This window comes from Molothrus ater, chromosome 6, assembly GCF_012460135.2.
Source record: "Molothrus ater isolate BHLD 08-10-18 breed brown headed cowbird chromosome 6, BPBGC_Mater_1.1, whole genome shotgun sequence".
Classification (NCBI taxonomy): domain Eukaryota; kingdom Metazoa; phylum Chordata; class Aves; order Passeriformes; family Icteridae; genus Molothrus; species Molothrus ater.
Genome location: NC_050483.2, coordinates 45811222 through 45834128, shown reverse-complemented (window position 1 = coordinate 45834128; position 22907 = coordinate 45811222). Strand labels below are relative to the sequence as shown.

General features: G+C 37.9%; 1 protein-coding gene across 1 annotated transcript in view; it reads left to right on the top strand.

Annotated features, from left to right (window-relative positions):
- The first annotated feature begins 4604 nt into the window (after window positions 1-4604).
- The window catches only part of NRDE2 (NRDE-2, necessary for RNA interference, domain containing), a 28266-nt gene continuing 9963 nt past the window's right edge, over window positions 4605-22907 (top strand). Inside the window, exons 1-8 of the mRNA XM_054515282.1 lie at window positions 4605-4705; window positions 8448-8557; window positions 10624-10841; window positions 12856-13005; window positions 15277-15739; window positions 15938-16340; window positions 19878-20011; window positions 21967-22087. Coding sequence (XP_054371257.1) covers window positions 4627-4705; window positions 8448-8557; window positions 10624-10841; window positions 12856-13005; window positions 15277-15739; window positions 15938-16340; window positions 19878-20011; window positions 21967-22087 — 1678 coding nt within the window. The 5' untranslated portion in view covers window positions 4605-4626. The remainder of the gene's footprint in view (window positions 4706-8447; window positions 8558-10623; window positions 10842-12855; window positions 13006-15276; window positions 15740-15937; window positions 16341-19877; window positions 20012-21966; window positions 22088-22907) is intronic.

The following is a 22907-nucleotide window of genomic DNA, read 5'->3' as shown; positions in this document are numbered from 1 at the left end:
GCATAGATTACATCCAGGTTAGCACCCTCATGAAGCAGAGAGCTATTTTAAGCCATAGAAATTGCTAGCCCAGAAAGAGATGGATATAAACATAAATGGAATTAAGGAGGAAGTCAGGATGTTTCTAAGCATTGGAACATAATGGTTCTGGACCTCTCTCTCTGCAGGAGCTGTGGGTAGAAAAGGCCAACAAATTTGAAAATTGAATACATGAACACACCTGTGGGGTGAGGTTTTCTGCAGAGAAGGCTGAACTCAGTGGCTCAGACCATCCCTTCTGGACATATGTCCACAAAAGATTAGAGACCAGGGATAAATGGCAAGATCAACTTTATTTTGGGGAAAAGCCTAATGAGAAATTATCATGGGTTTTACATAAGAAATCATTAAATCCAGGGAAATGCAGAATAACGAAACACAACAGAAAATCCTGACTGTTGGTATAGCTTATTTATTTTTACAATACTGACTATTTAAGCATGCTGTTTCATAGGCTGCATTTTGAAAGGTTCATTAGGAATATGACTCCTCCTCCAAATTAAACCTGATCCTATGATCCCAAGGCACCAAAAACCCCACCTCATTACAGTAACTGGAAGCTTCACCTGTGGCTTCACAAATAATGTCACAAAGTCACCTCAAAATTATGCAGTAAGTTGAATGTTTTCTGACAAAATTAACACTTTAACATTAGCATTTAACACTTGTTTTGATTTGAGAGTAAAAGAAGTATGTCAAGTGCATTTTTCTTAAAGAAGGATCTATTCCTATGGTTTTAAAAAGAAAGGTGGAAGAACTACAGGGTACAAAATATAAAAATAGACCAAAAATAAGGGTGGATGTGGGGTCGGGTGTTTTGTTTGGTAGATTTGGTTTGTATTTTTTTAAGAACTAAAATTCCTCTATTCTTTTCTCTGCAAAAAGAAACTGGATAAAATTGTATGGGTCTGGATATGTATAGGAAGTTTTAATCATTCTGGATTTCTTAAAATTCTCTAGTCTTCACCCTGAGAAGGCTTGTATAAAATGCTAGTGGGCCGTTCTAGCATAAAATATGTGCTTATGTCTGCAAAATACCTCCTTCCTCTCCTACTGTGCTTTGTTCCCAGTAAATGTACTGGGGACAATATCAAGAGCCTACTTTTTTGGAATGATATAGAAATACAGACTTATATTCACATATGCAAAAATGAATACATAGCAGAATTTAAAATACTTTACAAGTCTGAGTTTATGTCTAAACACCTCACAGACCAGTCTAGAATATGGCTTTGATACAGATTTTTCATATTAATGTTGTTGCTGGTTTTGTTTTGTATAGTGGAACAGTGTACACATATTTCAAACTTGCCTACAGGATCAGTCTGACCATGGCTTCAATTTGAAGTTCAAGACCAGCACTTCCATGCTGCCTGAAAAAATCAAGTCAGGAGAACTCCTTAAAGTTTTTGAAGTGTAGCATCAGAATGCATATCTGAACTGAACCAGTTATCTTTATTACATATGTCCATCACAAATATACCTGCAATAACTGATCCACCCAGCAAGCATTTGATAGCCCAGCAAGCTTTTCATAAGTGAAGATTTTGCAGATAGGACTTGGATCCTATCTGTAATAAACCACCTAATAAACTACCAGATTTATTAAAGCATTAGAAAGAGGGCCTGACAGCCTTTGTGAAAATATTAGCAATAATGCATCCATCAACTTGTATATGTTTACTTTCTGTTTAATTTTGTCTGTGGAAGGAAAAATGTTTGCACCTTTCACATGTAATTTTATAGCCCTATTTTATTAATAATTTAAACTGCTAAGACTTTATTCAGGTATTGTTTATTACATTGTAAGAAGGCAGTAGAATTGCATTTTTATAATGTAGTTTTCAAAATCTCTGTATAAAAGACTCCAGGAAGCATAAACATACTGACCTGCAGAGTAGGTCCTTTGAGGAGAAAATGTGATACATTAAATGTAATAGCAGTATTATACAATATCATCACCTAGAATACTTATTGTACAAGTAATATAACAGATAAGTAAAACTGAAGAGAACACTAGTAATTGAAATTTGTTGCTAAATATGCAGCTACTGTGGTTTTGTCTGTAATGTAAAAGGCATGATGGTTTGCTTTTATTAGGATAGAACTGAAGAAACTGCTGGGTATTTCTTTACTCTAGACATCAAGAGGTCCTTTGGTCAGGCTTTTTAGTGAATCCTAAGGAAAAGTGTGGCTCAACTGCATTGAGGCAACCAATTTATTTAATACACTGGATATGTTGCAGAAAACTCCACTTCATCAGCATGAACACTGCTCACTCAATAGTACAAGGAAATGTCAAAGCAGGAGATTTTACCACAGGGCCAACTTTAAATAGTAACTACTTATGTAATAATCTAAAAGCAACATTGACACAAGTTTAACTTCATTTGTGATAATGGAAGATAACTGCTTTCAATTTTGTGGTAGTGTTAAATATGTTTGTTTGGTTGGGGTTTTTCTTTGTCACAGTACCAGATGTATGGCAACAATAACTGTTTATTAATGTATCCTTCTCATCCTTTTGCCATAATTTGGTTTAACTTTCAGGGACATGGCATAAATCTGTGCTTAGGATTCTTATAAACTCTCTCTTTGGCTATTTGCTTTACTCTCAAAAAGCACATTTTCTGTATTCTCTTTGTTGAGAAACCATTAGCTACCATCAGAGTGAGCAGCTCAGAGACTATATGAAAAATTACATTCAGCAAATTGACTAATTTTTTTTTTATTAAATCTATTTAGTTTATCTTGCACTAGAGCATCAAAATCTTGAAAGGGCTTTGAGTCTCACTCATAAGAGAAGAGGGAAATAATTATTCTTCTGTAGATAGGTGGTAATTTTCCCATTGCTGAAGTATGCAAAATAAACACATTTACAGATTTCAGGAACTATCCAAATATGACTATAAGAAATATTTCCATTAACAGAAGAGTTCTGCCTCAACTTTCTCAGTAGGTCAGTCTCCCAATGTGAACTGCATGCATATTGGAGTTTTGCTCCCACTCAAAATCCTGCTCTGAGTTCCAATCTGTTCTCATTTGATTTGCAGTAATGCAGTAACCTTTAACCCTCTTTTAAATTTGGTTGATACTAATCATGAGTTCTAAAACTACTTGGAGAAATTATGCCAGGCAGACAGAAAGACAACTGCAGGTTGCAAAATTACATACATTTTCCGTTCTCAGGATAAAGGCCGAAACATGCATGTGGCAAGGTAATTATTTTGTACTTCTCTCTTCAAAATTGGTAATGTGCTTCTTTTAGATGTCTCCTGTTGATTAATAGCATTTTATGAACTAATAATAAACTTAAGGTAGGAAACAAGGATTAAGAAATAGTTTTGGAGTTTTCTAAAGGATGAAGTCATCAACATCTAAAAAAGGGCTGCAAATGCAGGGACCATGGAGCTGACAAAGTTTGCAGATGGTGCAAAGGTATTCACAGCAATCAACTGGAAATCTGACTGAGAAAGGTCACTGACGTTTTTAAAAGATGAATTATAAAATGACAAAATAGTCAGTTTGGTATATATGAAGCAGTGTGTATAGGGAAGCTAATCCTATCATCTAGAAACAGTAGTTACTGTTCTCTTTTGCCAATCACAAATGGTCTTTTGACAGATTCTGGAGCTCAGGAGAAGACAGAAGTCAAACAGAATCATCAGAAGGCATTGGAAAAGGAGCACAAAACAAACCAGTCACCGTAATTCCATATAATCCCTAAACTCACTGTACACCTTAATCATTGCATGAAATTGTGGTCATGCAATAGTATTAGTAAGAATTTAGAAGAACTAATGAAATTCAACAAGGAGACTGTTATGGAGTGGCTTTAGCATACAAATCAAATAGGCAAACGTTTCAGTCAAAGAAGAATACTGAAGTATATTAATAGGGTATAAAATTTTGCAGAAAAAGTGAATAGGGTGCTTATTTTTTTCCTCACAATACAAGAATTGGGCATTGGCTAGAGGAAAAAAAATGAAATACTGTTTCAGACAATACATAATTAAGAAGCGGAACATCCTGTCCAAGAAAGCACAAAGTGAAAAACATAAAAAATTATTTTTCCAGTTCCTTAGTGGAGGGCAGGCTCATGGATGCTATCGGACACGCAGGGTGGCTCCGGGGTCAGGGGGTTATTTGTGCCCGTGCTGGGACAGGCTGCCAGGCTGGCCGGCTCTCCGGGCATGCACTGGTTACCAGCAAAGGCCGCCTGGCCTCTCCCAGCAGCGCCTTTAACACTGCCGAGCATTCCCGGCTCCCGAGACCGCTCGGGCCTTCTGTCCCGGGGAGCTTCATGAGGGATGAGGGCGGTGGGAAGGACGGGCTGGCTCTGGAAACTGCTCCCGCCTCTTCCCGCAGCACTTCCCTGCTCCAGTCCCGCAGTGCGGCGGCGGAGGGCGCACGATACGCGGAGTCCCACAAAAAGCCGCCGGCCACAGCAGCGACCCCAGCGCCGAGCCCTCCTTCCCCCAGCCGCCATCTTGGGGCCGGGCGGAAGAACTACCGCTCCCAGCGCGCTCGGCGCCGCGGCGCCATCTTGCCGCCGGCAGCGCGGGCGGGGGGCGGCGGCGCCGGGACATGGCGCTGTTCCCGGCCTTCGCCGGGGCCGCCCAGCCAGGGGAGCCCCCCGCCGGCAGCTCCGAGGGCTCCACGAGAGGTAAAGTCCTGGGAGAACCGTCTTTCCCTTAACAGCTCTCCAGCGGCCCCCGGCACCCGCCACCGGCCCCCTCCGGCCGTGTTTGGCCCCGCCGTGTAGCGGCGGCGTGGGCGGTGCTGCCACCGGGCCCGGGCCCATCGCCCCCAGAGGCTGCGGAGCGCGGCACGGGGGCTTTGGGTTTATCGTTAGTTTTGTTATTTTTTCTTTTTTTTTTTTTTCTTTTTTCTCCGCTAGCTTTGGGTGTCTTGAAAAGTGTTTTTTAATTCCTTGCTTATTAAGCCACATTACAGTTGGAAAGGACTTTCCTGGAAGGTTACAAGTGAGGTTGTGATTCATTGTATCACATTGACTGTTGATGTCTAGCGAGTTATACTTTTAATAAAATAAATAATAATAGTAAAGTAAATAACACTTTCTGGTGTAATGCCAATCGGTGAAGTAGGTACTAAGTTTATTTATTCTGCTGAACGGGATTTGAACTAACCCTTCCTTTTGCTTGCCACCCTTAAATCTTCCCATTCCCTGGACACCACAGCAAAGGGTAACCAAAGAATTATTTCCCTAGGCTCCATTTCTTGTGTGTTTGGTCCAGTCGTATGGTGCATTAGCTTTTTGTTCTAGCCAGTTCTGCATTACCCCTGATGGCATAGCAGTGGTTGATACTCACTCTGCCCGTACAGAGATGTTCTAGCTGCCGTCAGGATCCTTTCTGACATTTGGTGTAGGGAGTCGTGGACATAATAAGATCCCAAACTATAGTTTGTAGGAACAGAAGAGCTGCTCTGTCAGGCAGAGATACAGTAAAATTTTCTGGTAATAAGACTTCGGTTATATTTTAAAACTTTAGGAATTTAGCCTTTAAGTTTGTTACAGTAGCCTATGTCGCTTCAGGACACCTTCCACTGTCTGGAAGATCAGATTATACAGAAAAAGGTGTAAGACCTGACTTTTGGATCCAGATTTCAGTTGTTAGCACTGCTTATGACTTACATTTTGGTATACTGGAAGCTTTTTCTGATTGACAAACCTGGAACATAATTTGTTTGGTTTATGTTTTAATAAATATTGTACTTTGTTGTTGACAACGATATTTTAATGTGAGTTATAAAAATTAAATATTAACTCAGAACCACGTTTATGGCAGTGTATATCAAATTTCACACATTCAGCTTGTGAGAACTTGAGAACTTGACAGGCATCTGTCTCTCTGATAGATGGTTCTCTGCTCAGACCTGATGTGAAGCCAAAGTGCATCATAATACAGAGATCCCAGAGTATTTTGATTTTAACGTTAAGTAAAACTAAGGTGCTTTTAGCAGACATTTAGGACTGCTTCATAGCTTTACTGTAAAACTTGAAGTAATAATGTATATATGTTGGTCATGTTTCATGCAGCAACCACTCTGTCTCATACTTTTAAAAACTTTCCTAAACCATTTCTGAAGTGGAAGTGCTGTTTGAAACAGAAACAGAAGCAGTGCTTATGCTTCCTATGCTGCTCAATTGCTGAGTTGTAGCAGCCACCAGGGTGCTGCAATTTTCTATATGCTTTGATATAAGCATATGTTGTTGTCAAGCTTAATTAGTGTTTGGTAGAAGATAAATTGTGAATGTATGTGTAGCCATGAAGAGAGCAGTGGTGATAAGTAACCCTGCTGGCATTAGTAAGCATTATTTGCATCTGAACTATGCTGTAGGTCAGACAATGCAGTGAATTTTGCTGGAAGCAGATTTTCAGGATCCTGAGAGGCATCAAAAGACTTCATGTAACTCTTAAAAATTGCCTCTGTAGACATGCGCTGTAAATTCTTAATTTTTCTTTCTGCTTGAGAAGGTATAAAGAGAATGTCATTCGATTGCTGCTGCTGTTGCTCATAAGCATGTAACAAGTACATGCATATTATTGAAAAATAGGTCTTTTATATCTCCTCTGCAAAAATGATAAACTTCTTAGACATTCCCCAAGAAAAAAGCATAACAAGTGAAGAGATAGTGTTTTAAAGTTTGGAATGCATTGTGATGTTTGAAATGCTTGCATCCAGCTAACTGAACACTTGAGATTATTTGCAAGCAGTTTGAACTTGAATGTTGCATAATGGCAAAAATTGCTCATATCTTTTTGAGTATTAGGTCAGTTTGGTTAAATTCTTCAGAAGATACTGTACTTGGAGAATTCTGAGCTTCCTTGCTGTAGCCACAGAGGTGCATTGACTATGCACAGGGCTTGATTTTCACAGAGTGATTCTTCAATGCATTAAAGATGCAGTTTGATCTTACCTGCTCAGGTAGAACCAAGCTCCAGGCACAGGCTGGGAAATGGTGCATGGTGGTGTTCTGCAGCATGTTGGTTTTGGCTGGACATGTGGAGTGTGTTTTGGTCTTGAGAGTGCCATGATTGTGGATTCTCCTATGCACAGAGATGGAGGCTCAAGAGCCAGGGAGGTGATCACTCCTCATGGGGCCTTTCGTAATTGGGATGGACTCGTGGGAAGCACACACTGTAGCTCTGCTTTATTTTTTGTGTTTCTTGATGTGTTTAATTTAGGTTAACAAACTGTTTTGCAGCCTACTCTGCTTTAAATCCTTTTGTGGACAACAGCTCAGGGATATGAGACAGAAGAAAGCTTTTCATACCAAAATTCTGTTTCTGAAATAAATACTTTGAAAGGAGGAGAGGTATACGGCTTGATAGACAGTGAGTTCTTGTTGTTAAGGAGTAGAGGTCAGTGTAGTCAAGAGCACAAAGACAAGAATGTGACAGGAAGAAAAAAAAAAAGTGATTGTGAAGAGCCTGGAGAGAGGCAGGGAGACCATATTTGTTCCTCATGTTATCTCTGTCAGTGTGGCACTGGAGGGACTGCTTTTAAGTTCTGTATTTATGCAGAATAACTTTTGTTGTTAAATAGCAAAGAAATTTCACATGCTTAAAGGAATTCTAGATATTAAAACCCTGTGAAAATCATTATAAACTTGTAATATCAGTAAAATTGTGACAAAAAGTTTCTCTTCCATGTTTTGTCCATGTCTGATCTTATCTGGTGACTTAGATGCAGAATGCTTAATGCTGACCAGTGTATCCAAATTAGTATCAAATAGCTTTCTTTCACACTGTTGAAAGGTCTCATGATATTTCAGTGGTTAGAGAACTGAGAATCCAGTGCCATGTTTTAGCCATGTATAAAACACTTGAGTATTCTTATCAGTAATGGATGTGCCTATCAATAAAACTGTGTTAAGAATATTTTCCACACAGTCAGTAAAGTACACTTTTGTTAGTTTGTATAAGCGTTATCACATTCATTAACTATACCTTTTGTTTTATTATGCTTTTCTGTAATTTTTAAATTTCATTTTTAAAATATGTAACTAATTCTATTTTATATTGTATATAGAAATTAATGTGTAAACGACATATAGTAGTAAATATATTATGATACAGTAAATTATCTTATATAATAAATTTTTACAGTCTATAGATATATAAAGTTAGAACCTTTAAATCATAACAATGAATGTTAGATAGATTCTTTTTTATGTATAGAGCTGTGTTTTAAACATGGAGTCTGCTTTCAGTTTGAGCTAAAATGAAATTTCATTGAGTGCTTTCCAATATGCTCAGTTATTGCACATGACTTAGTGACATTTACTGTGAATTTAACTGTCTGCTGACTAGATGAACCCCCAACTTTAAAAAGCATGGCAACCTAATTTGTATTGATCTCACACTTTTTTTTACCTACAGAGTTAGACTGGCTTAGTAACCCAAGCTTCTCTGCAGAAGATGCGCTATTACTGCACCAGCGCTCTACAGAAGTTGCCAATCTCATTCCTGAAAAATCACCATTAATAAGGTAGAATGTGCTTCAATGTCTTTTGAAATAGCTTCTTTCTTTTGTCCTGCTTATCTTTTGTTGTATGAGACCAAATTCAGAAGCTAAAAGCTGCTTTTCATTCTATTGTTCAGTATTTAAAAATGCCTGAACTGAGTCACGTGTAAAAGAATGAATAATGCTTCCCTGTCTTTTAACTTAAAATAATGAGAAATTGTGTGTATGCAATTACATTCTTATTTTCTTTTTCTCAGAGCTGCGTTTAAATGATTCTTATTTTGGAATGGAGAGGGAACTGAGCAATCATCATTCTTTATTAGCTTTTGAATGTCTAAAGTGACCCTTGAAATAATGTAAAGATTAAGCATCACCTTGTGCCTTCTCTGGGGAAACCAGAGAAATCAGCCATTTCACTGTTGAGTTTTTTACTTTTTGAAAAACAGTTGCTGATGTGAACTAATGAAATATTACATATATGAAGTTGAGTGTGGCTGGAGAGCATTCTGGTCAGCTGAAGTGTGTGATTATCCTTTTGCAGAAATGAGCTTTAAGCAGCCACATTTGCTGAAGATCTGGTTTTAATATGTTCACTGGGCTGGGTGCTTGGCTTATCTACACTGTAACTCGCACTCAACAGGGAATTCAGTCAGGCTGTAGTTGTCAAGTTCAAAACCTTAGTCTCTCTTAATTTGATACAAGCGCCCTTGTCTATGCTGATTGTTGGTGGTCATGATAGAGAATATCTTTATAATACCAAGCACACCTAAGCACATCTTTTTCCATACTTAGTCTTGCATTTACATGCATTGTGTGTTTGAAATGCAATCAATGTTTTGTTTATCAGTCATATACTCTGCTGCGTTTCTTCAAATCTTTTTAGGACTTTCATGTCATAAAGTTAAGGATTTTGCAAGTTACCATCAGATAGACTGACATAATAAATCCATCATATTAATTTTATCTTTGAAAAGGACTTTGTCAAAAAATAGTGTGCAGAAAAATGTTTGGGTGTTTGTTGTTTGGGGGTTGTTTTGCCTATTACTTGGGTACTTGCTTTAATAAAAACTAATTGGTTGCATCTCAGTTCAATAAAAAGTAATTGCTCCAACCTGGTAGGTGGTTTTGAGAGGGTTTGCTTTGTTTGGTTTGCAGAAATGTGCATGTTTGTTTTAAAGGTCTGCTAATGGTTCTTCTTTGGTTTCTTTTTCTTTAGTGTCCCTGAAAAAATTCTGTCAGGGCTGTTGCTTGAGATGCCTTATTTCTGAAATACAATATTTTCTTTTATTGACATATTATGAATAATGAGAGTTGTCAGTCCTTTTTTTCATTGAAAGACTGCAGAAAAAAAAGTTTTAAAAGAGTTTCTGCTTTTCTTAAGGGTTAGAGAAGACTTCCATTATTCATTTGATTATTAAGTGTTGGAGTTTTTGTGGAATGTACAATAATATACACGTGTTTTGCCAAAACTATGTGTTCTTTGTGTGATCTCTCAATAATTCAGTTGTCTGTTCTACATAGTGTTATTTATTACATTATACTGTGTTATATGATAACATTTGTTGAGTAGCCATCAAAAATTGTTTCTTGGTTGGTAGATTTCATTTTTTTAATCTGGAATCTTTGATTTTTTTTTATCTGGAATTTGATACTTCTTATATAAATCATAAAAAAAAACGGGAAAAAATTCAGACTTTTTTCTTTTGCAGGGCACAGTGAAAGACTTCTCAGTCTTTTAACATGACCTAAGTTGTTTAGCAAAGTTAGGAAATTTTATCATTTCGGTCATCTTCTTTAATTTGGCAGTGTTAACAGATGGTTATTTATAGAGATCACACATCTAAATGCCTTGACAATTAGAACATTAAGACTGGCCGTCCGTAATTCCAGCAGCTGAAAAATGTAGTTGTGATTTATTGCAGATTTAGCTCACTTTTGCTGTATATGTTACTGCTACCATCTCAAAAAAATAGAGGGAGAATAAAGGTAAAGAATAAAATGTTCTGAACTTCCTTCTGTGCTAGTCCATAACAGTTTTACTGCTTAGCTGTATAGGTGTATATAAATGTCTATACTTTTTTCCAAGCAGGGACTTCTTCCAGATCTGAGTTGTCAGAGAAGAGTGATACAGATGAGAGTCTGAAACAGACAAGTAAGAAAAGGAAAAAGAAAAAGAAAAAGCATCACCACAGTAAGAAGACAAAAAAGAAAACCAAAGGGGATTCCAGTAGCAGCGAATCAGAGGTGGACACTAAGCACATCAAGGACAAAGGAAGTGGCAAAAGTAGTGAAAAGGAAGCAGCAGCAAAGTATGTAAATATTAACATTATGTAAGATGTAAATCCATTGTGTTCTTGTGCTTGTCTCTTCAACTGAAATTTTTACCATTGGTTGATCATCTTTTTCTAAGCTTTGTTTGACTAAACATGCATTCAAAGCAAGGGAAACAGATTTAGAGCTACTTGTTTAATCATATTAAAAACTGACTAAAATATTCAGTGAGGTGCTGTTGTACAGAGCAAGGCATGGTATGGTGGTTATGAAATAAATTTTTGAAGTCATGTAGAGGCTTACGTTCAGTTTTTGTAAGCATCTTGTTTCCTTTCACTGATCTTTTGTGAGGGTTTGGAGAACGATTGCATTAAACATTCTTAATTATTAATGTGTGGCTGGGTTTGCCTTGTAACTTCCTCCTCACAGAGTTTACATTTCCTTTTTTTTTCATTTTAAGACAAAATTTATGATTTAATACTTCTTTTATATCCATATATTTTGCTTCATACTTCCTACTTGTAATATTTCTATATGAGTATTTGAGCAATTGAAATTGTTTTGTTAAGTCTTCTTTGTTAATTCCAGGAGCTCTAAGGTACTGTGTGATTAGTGGAGATGTCATGTTTTTATAGAGCAAGAAAATAGGCATGTAGTGACTATCAGGATGTTTGAGTAGCAAAAGAGGTCCTGTCAATGCAGCAAGTATCCAGGTTTGGCATACCTAGCTGTGCTTTCCTCAAGCTGCTGGGTTTTTAACATTTCAAGGTGGCCCTGTCCAGCTGGCAGTGAGTCACATTCTCCTGGTTGTCACCATGTTTGCTAGTTTGAGCAGCCATTTTGCCTCTCTTTGATTCCCTGGCTCCTGTGTTTTCTTTGGCATCAGCAGCTCTGGCTCTACTGTATAGCTACTCCTGTATAGAGTGAGGGTTTGGTGACATTAAGGAATTGTTGTTACAATTGATGCAGTCTGGGTAGTCTTTGAATTTCCCCCAATTTACTACTTTTCTCAAGGGGGGTTACTCAGGAGCTGAAAGTGCAGGTTGGTGGGCTGTGTCTATGACTAGGTAACGTTGTTTCCCTGTGGAGGAGTGGCAGAGGTGCTGCAGGTGTTGTCTGATACCTCTAGCCCTGACCTGGCTCCTCCTTTATGAGAACTTTTATTGGCTTGTGGTGGCTAAGGCTTCCTTGACTTAGGAAGGACAGTAAAAATTACTTGGGTGCTGAACCCATTCTGCTCAGTCCCATCACTCATCTGTGCTAGAAGGGTGCCTGGGCATGGTTCATAAGCTGTTTGCCAGGTTGGGCCAGACAGCCAGTGCTTTGCCTGAATAAAATGTTGAAGTTCTTTCATGGTGTCTTTTTTGACTACTTTCTAGAAATGTTTGATGCTGAGAGAATATTGAATTTTCAAAAGACTGGTTTTGAAACCTGAACCACAAAATTGCTCTGAATGTGAAAAGTGTTGTGAAATTTTAGAAAACTTTTCAGGACTCTAAAACTAACATAATTGTACCATGAATTCAGATTGGAAATTCACAGTTATCTAGAGTTCAGAGGCAGGTGGCAATTTCCACTTAAGTTCATTTGTGTAACTGTAATCCATAAACCACTTTGATACACACTGTTTTATCAAATGCATGGGTATAGTTACAGCTAGTCAGTCCTCTTACAGGTTATCTTATTTTTCTTGATTGTAGCATCTTAGCAAGACAAGAGTAAATTTTGAAAGTAGTAATATATGGCTTTTGAATTATAGCATGCCAAGCTATTGATTAAATTGATTGGTTAAATCTGGTTATTACCTTTCATAATCATAAATTCAGTTTTTGGAAGTGCAAGGACTTTCAGTGTTTTGATTTGATGGTACTATTAGGGTATTTCTAATTGTTTTTTTCAAAGCGTGGACTGACTTTGCAAGAGTGGATCATGTACAATGACTTTGAGTAAGTTAAATTACTGTGAACTGCAGAAATTTAATGTGACTTGGGTTATGTGAATGCTGAATATGTGCACAAATGCTCAGAATATCCTCCTTCTCCTTGTCTGCAGTCTAGGTAAGAAAGCATCAGGTGTTACCAGCAGTCATTCCATTTGGCTTGATGATATCCAGGCCCCCAGAGCAGACACCTTCCGGATAGACAAGAAACCAGACCCTGCAAACTGGGCCTACAAATCCTTGTATCGTGGGGACATAGCAAGGTATGGAACGTTGTTCTCTGTTTGTATCCAAGTCACTTGAGTCTGTCTGCAACTTTTTATGTAGAAGATGAGAAAAGATAACTGAGTAGCTTATTTCAAAATTTGACTTGGTGTTGAACCAGTGTCAGTGGCAAGTGATATCCCTAGGGGGTCTGTACTGCTACCTAATGTGTTCTTCATCAATGACATGGACAGCAGGATGCATGACGTGCACACTCAGTAAGTTCCACAACTCCAAGCTGAGCAGTGCAGTTAGTGCTCCTGAAGGACGGGGTGACATCCAGAGGGACCTGGGCAAGGATCTTGAGATTTAACAATGGCAAGGTGCTGCACCTGGCTCAGGGCATCAGCACAGGCTGGGGATGAACAGATCAGAGCAGCCCTGCCAAGAAGGACTTGGGGGTGCTGGGGGATGAGAGCAGTGATGAAAGCAACTGGATGAGGAGTCAGAAATATGTGCTGGCAGCCCAGAAAGCCAATTGTATCCTGGGCTGCATCCAAAGCAGTGTGGCCAGCAAGGCAAGGGATGGGATTCTGCCCCTCCACTCTGCCCTGGTGACACTCCACCTGAAGTGCTGTATCCAGCTCTGGAGTCCCCAGCACAGGAAGGATATCAGCCTTTTGGAGGGAGTCTGGAGAATGGCCACCAGATTGATTACAGAGAGATGGAGCACCTCTCCTTTGAGTAAAGGCTGAGAGAATTGGGGTTGTTCAGCCTGGAAAAGAGAAGGCTCCATCCAGTACCTGAAGGGAGCCTACAAGAAAGATGGAGAGGGTCTTTTTATGCTCTTTACTGAGAGGGTGGTGAGGCATTGGAATAGGCTGCTCAGAGACTTGGATGCCCCATCCCTAGAAGTGTTTGAGGCCAGGTTGGAAGGAGCTTTGAGCAGCCTGATCTAGTGGAGGGTGTCTCTGCCCATGGGGTTGGAATGAAATCATCTGTAAGGCCCCTTCCAGCCCAAACCATTCTATAATTTTTGGATAAATGTTTTAAAAGGCAAAAGATGGCATGAAATAATGGGTATAATGTGCATGATTTTCATTGTTCTTAAAAACATTCTCTGTGTAGCAAACTACAGGGCCATCTGGAGGTGGCAGCATGGGGCAAATTCAAAGGTGTGTTTTTGAGGTCAGAAATCTGAGGTTGTGTTATAAATTGTCTTTTGGTCTCTATGGTTCCATTTCTGTGTCTGAAAGGAAAGTGAAGGTATTGATTATTTCATACTAGATTTGTCAAGAGGTTTACTTGAGTAGTTTGATACCATTGTAAAAAAAAAAAAAGCTACAGGTATTTTCTTAGAAAACAGATTTCACCCAGACATTGTACAAAAATGTGTCTGTTCTATGCAATGCTACATTTCAAGTTAGTATAGATGAAATTGCACATTCAATATCCTTAGTGAGTTACTGGTGCTGTGATGACCCTTCAGAACATTTCCTTGCATTAATACAGAAGCCCATCCAAAGGAGCCTGCAGTTGGCTCATGCATTATGTATGTACACTTCTTGATTTTCTCAGGAAAATTGTTTACTGTATATACAATAATACTGTACATAATTATTTGTGGAGGAGGGAGAATTTATGGGTTATATTTTTTGTAGCTGTTTATGCCTTTGCAATAAAATTGCCTGGTTACAGTTTGTTTCAATTTTCTATCACCTTTAGATTGTCAGCTATTTTCTGAGATGAAAAGTATTATTTTAGTGTTGTATGTCCCTATATCTGCCACTGAAATTACATTCTTTGATAATATTTGAAGATGGTATTTTCCTGTCTTAATCCATAGGATTATTGTGGCCTTTATGAACATGGCCTTTCTTTTTCTCTTCACACTCCCCTCCACTTTTTGGCATATGAAATGGACAGAGGCTTAGGGATGCAGAAGGAAATTGCTGGACTGAACAACTGGTGTCTCATTTTCAGTTTAAAATAGTCTAATCTAAGTAACCCTAAATAATGTCTGTTGTTCTTCCTCTGGGTTTGTCTACATGGTTTAAAATGATGGAAAGGAAAAAGGGTTTCTTCTGCTTGAGTATGATATATGTTGTTGAATTCAGAGGAAGCTTAGTGTGATAGTAAAAGTGTGATGGTAGTGAAGGAATTTGTAAGTTGAAGTCTTAAATAAGCAGAAATTTACCAGGTTCCTAAACTTTTGAAGATATATGCATACATTATTTGGGTTAATTTGAATGAAAGTATTTCTTTCAAAAAGGAAGTATATTTTCTAATGTGTATTTTAGAAGATGTTTAATTCTATCTTCCCTTTCAAGGTATAAAAGGAAAGGAGAGTCCTGTCTTGGCATAGATGCAAAGAAACAGTGCATAACTTGGGACAGTTCTACATCAAAGAGGAAGCAAGCACAGAGTCGACCTGAGCGCTACTTTACAAAGAGCAATGTGAAGATGCTGAACACAGATGGGATTCTTGTCTGTAATAAAAATTCTCCATCTGATCCACCTGCTTTTATACCAGTTTCCCAAGTGGAAACTGATGATTCTTCTGACACAACAGAAGTAAATCCTCTTGGGATTTATGATCCATCAACCACAGTGTGGCTACAAGGAAAAGGGTGCAAGAGTGCAGACACTGAGTCTGTAAATACACAGCAAACAGTTCAAGAGCCTGGGCTAAACATGAACTCCATTCTAATGACTAAAGTGGAAGAATATAACAAGAAAGTTAGAGAAAACCCAAGAGATATTAATGCCTGGATGGAATTTATTTCCTTTCAGGTATGTATTCTAACAGACCTTGTTGATTATTATAAGTAATGAATACATGAACACTATATTGTAATTTCATTTGTTTAGAACTGTATGTATTTTCTTGGTGAAGAGTGAACTGTTAACTCATCTTCACAAATGTCAGCATTCTTGTTATTCTAGTGAGCATTCTTCCTAAGGTTGTAATGGTGTTTCTTTTTGTTTTAGGATGAATTAATGAGAGGACCTAGCCCTTATGCCAGTAACGGAGAGCAGGAATTAAGGAGAAAATCACTCAAGTTAATCTTGGAAAAGAAACTGGCCATTTTAGAGAGGGCAATTGAAAGCAATCCAAGTAATGTTGATCTGAAACTTGCCAGGCTGAAGCTTTGCACAGAATTCTGGGAACCACCAGCCGTGATCAAAGAATGGCAGAAGCTAATTTTTTTACATCCCAATAATCCAGAGATGTGGAAGAAATACCTTCTGTTCTGTCAAAGTCAATTCACTACCTTTTCTGTTTCAAAGATCAACAGTCTCTATGGGAAATGTTTGACAACACTGGCAGCTGTACAGGATGGCAGCATGGTGTCCCACCCTCTGCTGCCTGGCACTGAAGAAGCTATGCTGGGTAAGGTTCCTTCTGCATATTATGGTCAGATTGCTCTTCATAGGAGCTAACTGCATTAGGAACAGATTTCCCTATGTATTGCAGGAAGCTTTTCTTCTCTTCAAAATGCCTGGCATCCTGGTTTCTTAGCTGAGAATTAAAGCAGATATTCCAACCAAATATGGATATGGCAGATCCTTCTCTTCCCCAGGACAGTTTATGATACAACATCCATTAAAGTCTATTGTGCTGAGTGGTTTATAGCACAATGTCAAGACTGGAGAATCACAGCCAAGAGCCAGGAGATGTGCTTTTATAAAAGGGAGACTTGTGAAAAGAAGAATTATCTCTTGTTCAGAAGTTTTACAATTGATTACTTTAATCCAGAAAAGAGGAGGAACATTACAAGTCTGATGTGAAATTTTGTTGAGGATCCCAGTGTGTAGATGGAGAATTCTAAGCTGTAATACCATGTGATCATGCCTTTTGTATTTCTCCTATGCATACATCTACCACTTTATAATTTATTATATAATTATCCTTGGAAGGAAAATAATTCAGATAGTTAGGATGCTGGAGTGGATTCAGGGAAGAAATGAGTTCATGCTCAGTTCTGGCATGGTATTTAAATTTATTTGAGCTAAATGACTTAACTTATCCATTTCAGTTTTACTTCTCTACCTTGGCATGTCATTGTGATTATTGATTTGTGAATACTTTGAGGAGGGGAAAAGATTAGTGTCACCATGAGTATTTTTGACTTGTTTTTTTTAATTTTAAAATTAATTTTCAATCTAAGAGAGTATTATGGAGGAGTCCTTTTCTTTTCATGTGCATCATAGTCCAAGAAGCCTCTTGTTTTTATCCAGTCCTGTAATTCCTGTTGGAGCAATGATGTTATGCAATATCCAGTCTGGACTAACAGATAGAGATGCTGGGTTACCAAATTGGTTTCAGGTGTTCAGATCTCATACGGTCTTTGGCTGACTCATCTTGGATCAAGCACTGCAAAAAGTGCTGCAAAGGAAAAATGCTCTATTGGCCAGTGCATATTGTACAGCCTGATAGCTTCTAATTGCTTCTACCTGTCTCTGATTTCCAATATTTCAGTCACTTTGTACACTCACCAAAATGAATGATACTCAGGACAAAGGTTTTATTCAGAATCTAGTTTTGGAAACAAGAAGGTTTTTCTTTCATTTTGTTTTCCTGCACATATTTGAGGGTATATGACTCATGAAGCAGTTTGTCAACTGCTATGAGGATTTTTTTAATAGAGTTCCTTTAGCAAGTTAACCAATACTAGATTGATGTTTTTCTAAATACTTTTTTGCTGGCAATATCCATAGATAGTTAAAAATGAAAATGAATTCAAATTCATGAATGGAACAGAACCACAAGTAACTTCTTGTTGTTCTGTCTTAAGCCTACAGTGATTTGTTTATGAATATTCTCAAGTATTTTATTTTTCCTCTTCAGAATTCAAATTATAGGATTAGAGAAATTTCACTGGGAGACTTCTTGATTTGAGATTTCTTCATTTGTGATTCAACTATGTAATTCTTGGGCTGACTTTTAATTGATATTGTACTTATTAGGAAGGTTACCAAATTGTTCATTAAGATAAATATACAGAATATTTCACAAACTTATTATGAGGTGAGTAGCACCGTAGATGTACATTAGGTTTATATCTTCAACCTTTGACCTTTCCTAGGGACAAAGTGTAAGAGCTCTAATTTTAAATAGTGGGGGACTGTGCCATCTAGTGTTCAGTTCAGTATGGAGTACTGTCTGCTGGGAAATAGCTGGGTGGTTTTTTTTAAGTATTGAAAAATTCTGAAAAGGTAAAGCTGAATTTAAAATAGTAGATCAGCCTTTACATAAATTTTGAGATAATAATTTATAATACTTTAAATTTACTAGGAACTGTTAATATAAAGCAGATTAATATAAAGTATTCTTGATTTTTGCTGTGTAAACAGAGTTCTGTTTTTCAAATTATACCTCCTGGTTGGGGAGAAACAGCCTTATCTTCTAGGTCAGTTCAGCTGCAGAATTGTCTTAGCATCATGACTGAATTAAGTATGTATTCATGCTCTTTTCAGTTTTTGCCACAAAGAAATGCTGATCTTTGCATTTCATCAAATACCTTTTTTTTCTAATGCAGAAAAATTTACACTGTAATTTATTTTTGGCACCAGTTTGGCAGCAAATCCTGATGAGGCATTTTCTACATTCAGAGTATTTCAATCAAAGTTCATTTCTGAAGCTGGGAGAGTAGGAAAGGACAATTTTTTCAGTATCAGTTTGACACAGTGCCTAAATTAGTTAAAATACTTAGGAAGACTGCATTATAAACTTAATAATTGTTTTTGTCGTTTAAATACCTTCAGAAATCTCAGAGTCTTTGTCAGCAGGAATAATCATTGACTTTGCAGAAAAAAAATTACTTAATGCCCAGTGTATATATTCTGCTGAATTCAGGTTTTTATGTGTCTGATACATATCTAAATTCAGATATAAGGAGTAAATAATTTCCCATGTGCTAAATATAAGATGATGATGATGAAGAGCAGTTGCTGCTAACCTGTGTTGTTACATGTGTGTATCTAGACACCTAATATTTGGATTGTTTAAAACCCTCCAAAGACAGTGTGTTTAGTGAAGGACCAGTAGTATTTAAAGAACTGTTTTACTGTTTTCCAAGCTGTCAGTGATTAAGTCTTTATGGGCTTGGGGTTTTTTGCAAGTCTGTTATGATTTAAAGCAATTTAAACAGCTTTTATTGTGTTAAGACTGGAGTGTCGTTTGGAGTGATTGAGGATCACTGAAGTGTCCTTGAGCTGCCTCATAATGGAGGTGTTTATAATACCTGTTACTTCTCCAACTCTTGTCCAAAATATGGAGAGGAACACTGGGACTTTGCTTCCCTTTCTAAGCTGAGACTGAAGTTCAGTGTGCAGTGGGAATATGGCAGTGGTTAGACAAATAATTTGTTGAAGAGTGAGGGATAGGGCTTTTCCCTACTTTTAAGCAGTAATATATTGACCAGAATACTGGATTTCTCTTGACTCAGGTCTTACATACAGAAAAAGGAAATGACAATTGGAATGAAAATTATATATTGCTTACATATTATCAGTGTAAATATCTCATGCAAAACTGAGGCAAAAAGGATTTTTGTTGTCATCACCTCCTGTGTGCCCTGTGCTAACACCCAGTATCTTCAGAGAGGGCTGTGACCCACTGACAGATGTTGGTACAGTGAAGGGCAGAGCATTGTGTCCAACTTCCCACCAGTAGGGACAGTGCATGGATGGCATGAATAAAAGTCATCTCTTTGGCACATTTAAAGTGAGCAGTCTTAAAGGTCATTAAACTGTGACCATTTTGACATGCATTTGTGCTGGTTACCCTTCATAGTTTGGATTTTGATACTGTTCCAAAACAATTATGTTCTACAGCATGTCATGTATGTATTTTTATATTTGTGGGCTGTAATAAAACACTTTGCAACAAAATCTGAAATACTAAAATTTAATCTTTTCTTTACAGCTATATTTATTCAGCAGTGCCACTTTCTGAGACAGGCTGGCCATTCTGAGAAAGCAGTGTCTTTGTTTCAGGCTCTGATTGACTTCACCTTCTTTAAACCTGACAGTGTAAAAGATCTGCCAACAAGGGGACAGGTAGCAATTTCCATTTAAATGGGTGTGTGTCTTTATGTATTACAGAAAATGCTGTACCAGAAAAATGTTGATGACTTTTTAAGGCCATAGGGAAATATTTTGGATAACAGCTTACTTAGAGGTTCTGCAAGGTGATGCTTGCATTGAAAAAAATGCTTGTGGGTCCTCTGGAACTACAGGCCAATTGGCTGCTTTTACTGTATATAATAGAAGTATCTTTTTTAATAATTAAAAATGGAAAAAATGGAGCTAGCTGACCAATGTCTGTGTCTAGCTAGCACTTGCCCTGCTTCTTTTCCCCCAAAATGCTGTTGTTTTGTTACTGGTGATGGAGAGAGCTGATAGGACATAAAATCTTTCAGTTCACACAGTTTTTGCCAAAGTTTCTTAGGTTCTCTGTTATCTGTTTCCATTAATTTGATGGCTACATTAAGAACACTTTTGTGCTTTCAAGTGCCTTTTATTTGACCCATAAGATTTTGTTCAGCTTATAATGGTAAATGTTGAAGTACTAAATCGCTTTTTCTCTTAATTTGTTCGGGAGGATGTTGCACATGCACCCCACTAATAATAAGGAAGTTAATATTCAGTTGCCAGTAGCATCATCCCACTGAACTGTTAGGAACTGTTTCCTTTTTAATGAGTGGTAGAGAGGCTGCCATTTAGGCAGCTGGGCTGCTGTAGAGGATAAAATTAAATTTGCTGCCACTCCCTCACAGTCTTCCCAGAAACTCAGACTCTCGTTCTTGCTCTCTTGATTAGCAGTTACCCACAAATAGAGAATCTTACAGGTTAAAAATCAGTGCTGTCTTCTTAAAGAGCTAAAATTTAGAGTGCAGTCATAGCTATAATGGAGTAGTTGCACAGATACATGTAGTTACAGTTCCAGTCATTTGAAAAACTGCATTTGTAGTTTTTTAAAAATCTTAGAGCAGGATGAAAAGGAACCTTGATTCAAAAGGACCATGTTTAGGTTGAAAATGCAGTTCTTGAAAATAGGAAAATGCCAGATTTACAGCTGATCACACATTCTGCTGTGATACAGAAGTGTTATGACTCAGTCTGGAATTACTTGTTTCTGTACTGTTTTCACAGTTCACTTTCTCACTTGCAGCAAAGAATAAATCCACAAGGAGCAGAATTATATTTGGCAGTTTGCTGTAAGCCTGGAATTTTCTCATGTTGGTTTTTCTTGGAGTAAATTTTATTGTTAATATTTGTATTAACAGTCACATCTCAATGTCCAAGCCAAGGGCTGGTAAACAGCAGAAGCATTTAATAGGTGAGAGATTGTCACTAGAGCTTAGAATACACAAAGCAGAGGAGGAATTGATGAATCTAGAGATGACTGATTGCATACTGGCAGTGACAGTCACCAGGACTAGAATCCTGAACTTCTGATTCACTGGAAAGTGCCCTGACCTTTTTGGCCATCCTTAAACCTGAAGGATTAAAGTCCTTATGGATCTTTTTCTTCTGTCTTTAGTCATATTTATGTGCAACTGTAACATTTTGATTTGACCGTAGGTGTGTGATGGAATTATCATTCCATTAGCCAAATTCTTCATGGTCCCATAGAACTTCGGGAGGAGGGGAGTTTTGGGTTCTGAAAGCCACACCTTAGGGACTTTGGATCTTTATCCTTGGAAGATCTATAAAGGACTGTGGGCACAAAAGTATTTTGCTTTCTTTAAAGCCTGTTACCTTTTAAAACAATCTTTATTTTCATGAGAAGAGCTGATGACAGTCCTTATGTGCCACAGCTGTAACTGAAGTACTCAGTTGTGCCTGCTGAATCTTAAGCAGTATCTAACAGAGTCTTCAGATACAGAAATTGCATCCAGTACATGCTTGTAGGGTCTGAGAAACCTAAGTTGACAGAGATAATGTCTGTAGAACAACAAAAATTATTTCTCTATGTGTTTTGTTTTGGTTGGTCCTGTCAAAAACAACAGGTGGAATTCTTTGAACCCTTTTGGGATAGTGGAGAACCACGAATTGGAGAAAAAGGAGCAAGAGGCTGGAAAGCATGGATGCACCAACAAGAAAAGGGTGGCTGGGTTGTTCTTAAGCCTGGTATGTGTGTCACAATATGTGCAGTTGTATATCTATGTGTTCTTCTAAACATTTTGATTAGAATGATATAATCTAAGTCTTGCCATAATTTTGCATACAAGTTTTAAAAAATATTTACTGATTTCAAGATAATGTATATCATACTTCACAGGGAATAGCAGGTGTTGAATGTTCTGTGTATGATATTGTTTGTGGAACATTGTTGCCCTTCCTACAGTGAGAATTAGAGGAGGATGCCATATCCTCCTCTTCATGTTGGAAAAGGCAGAGGTGTGAGTACCTGGTGGAGAGTCACGCCCATCAAAAGTGAGAGGAAGCTGCTTCCCTTAAGACCCTTTCACCATATTATTAAGGTGAAGTGGGATTATATTGTTAGATGACAGTTGCTTCAAGGATACCTACATTTATGATTCTATTTACAGAATCAGACTTTAGTTTCTCAAGCAAAGGTATAGCTAAGATAGGAGGAAAACATTTCCTTTCTCGTCGTGATGCAGAAAATGAAGGAATTGTGTCTTCACTTGGCTGGAGTGCTTCTGGATGAGCAGGGATGCAGAAAACACTCCCTGCTGCTTAGCCTCACCTTGACTTGTGGTCTACAGTGCTTCTTTTCATGTCAAGGACTATTTCTCATGCAGATACAGCTTGCAGGGAAGCAGGAGGCTGGAATGTGTCTGACCAAAGATGAACTGTCTTTGCTTTTGCTACTCCTGCTGTAGCAACTCTGGTGAAGCAAGTTTGGGTCTGCTTTTAGTAAACAAAGGAACTGAAAGATAATTATGTGCCTCCTTTGTCCCTGGATTAAGATGGAATTTCCTTG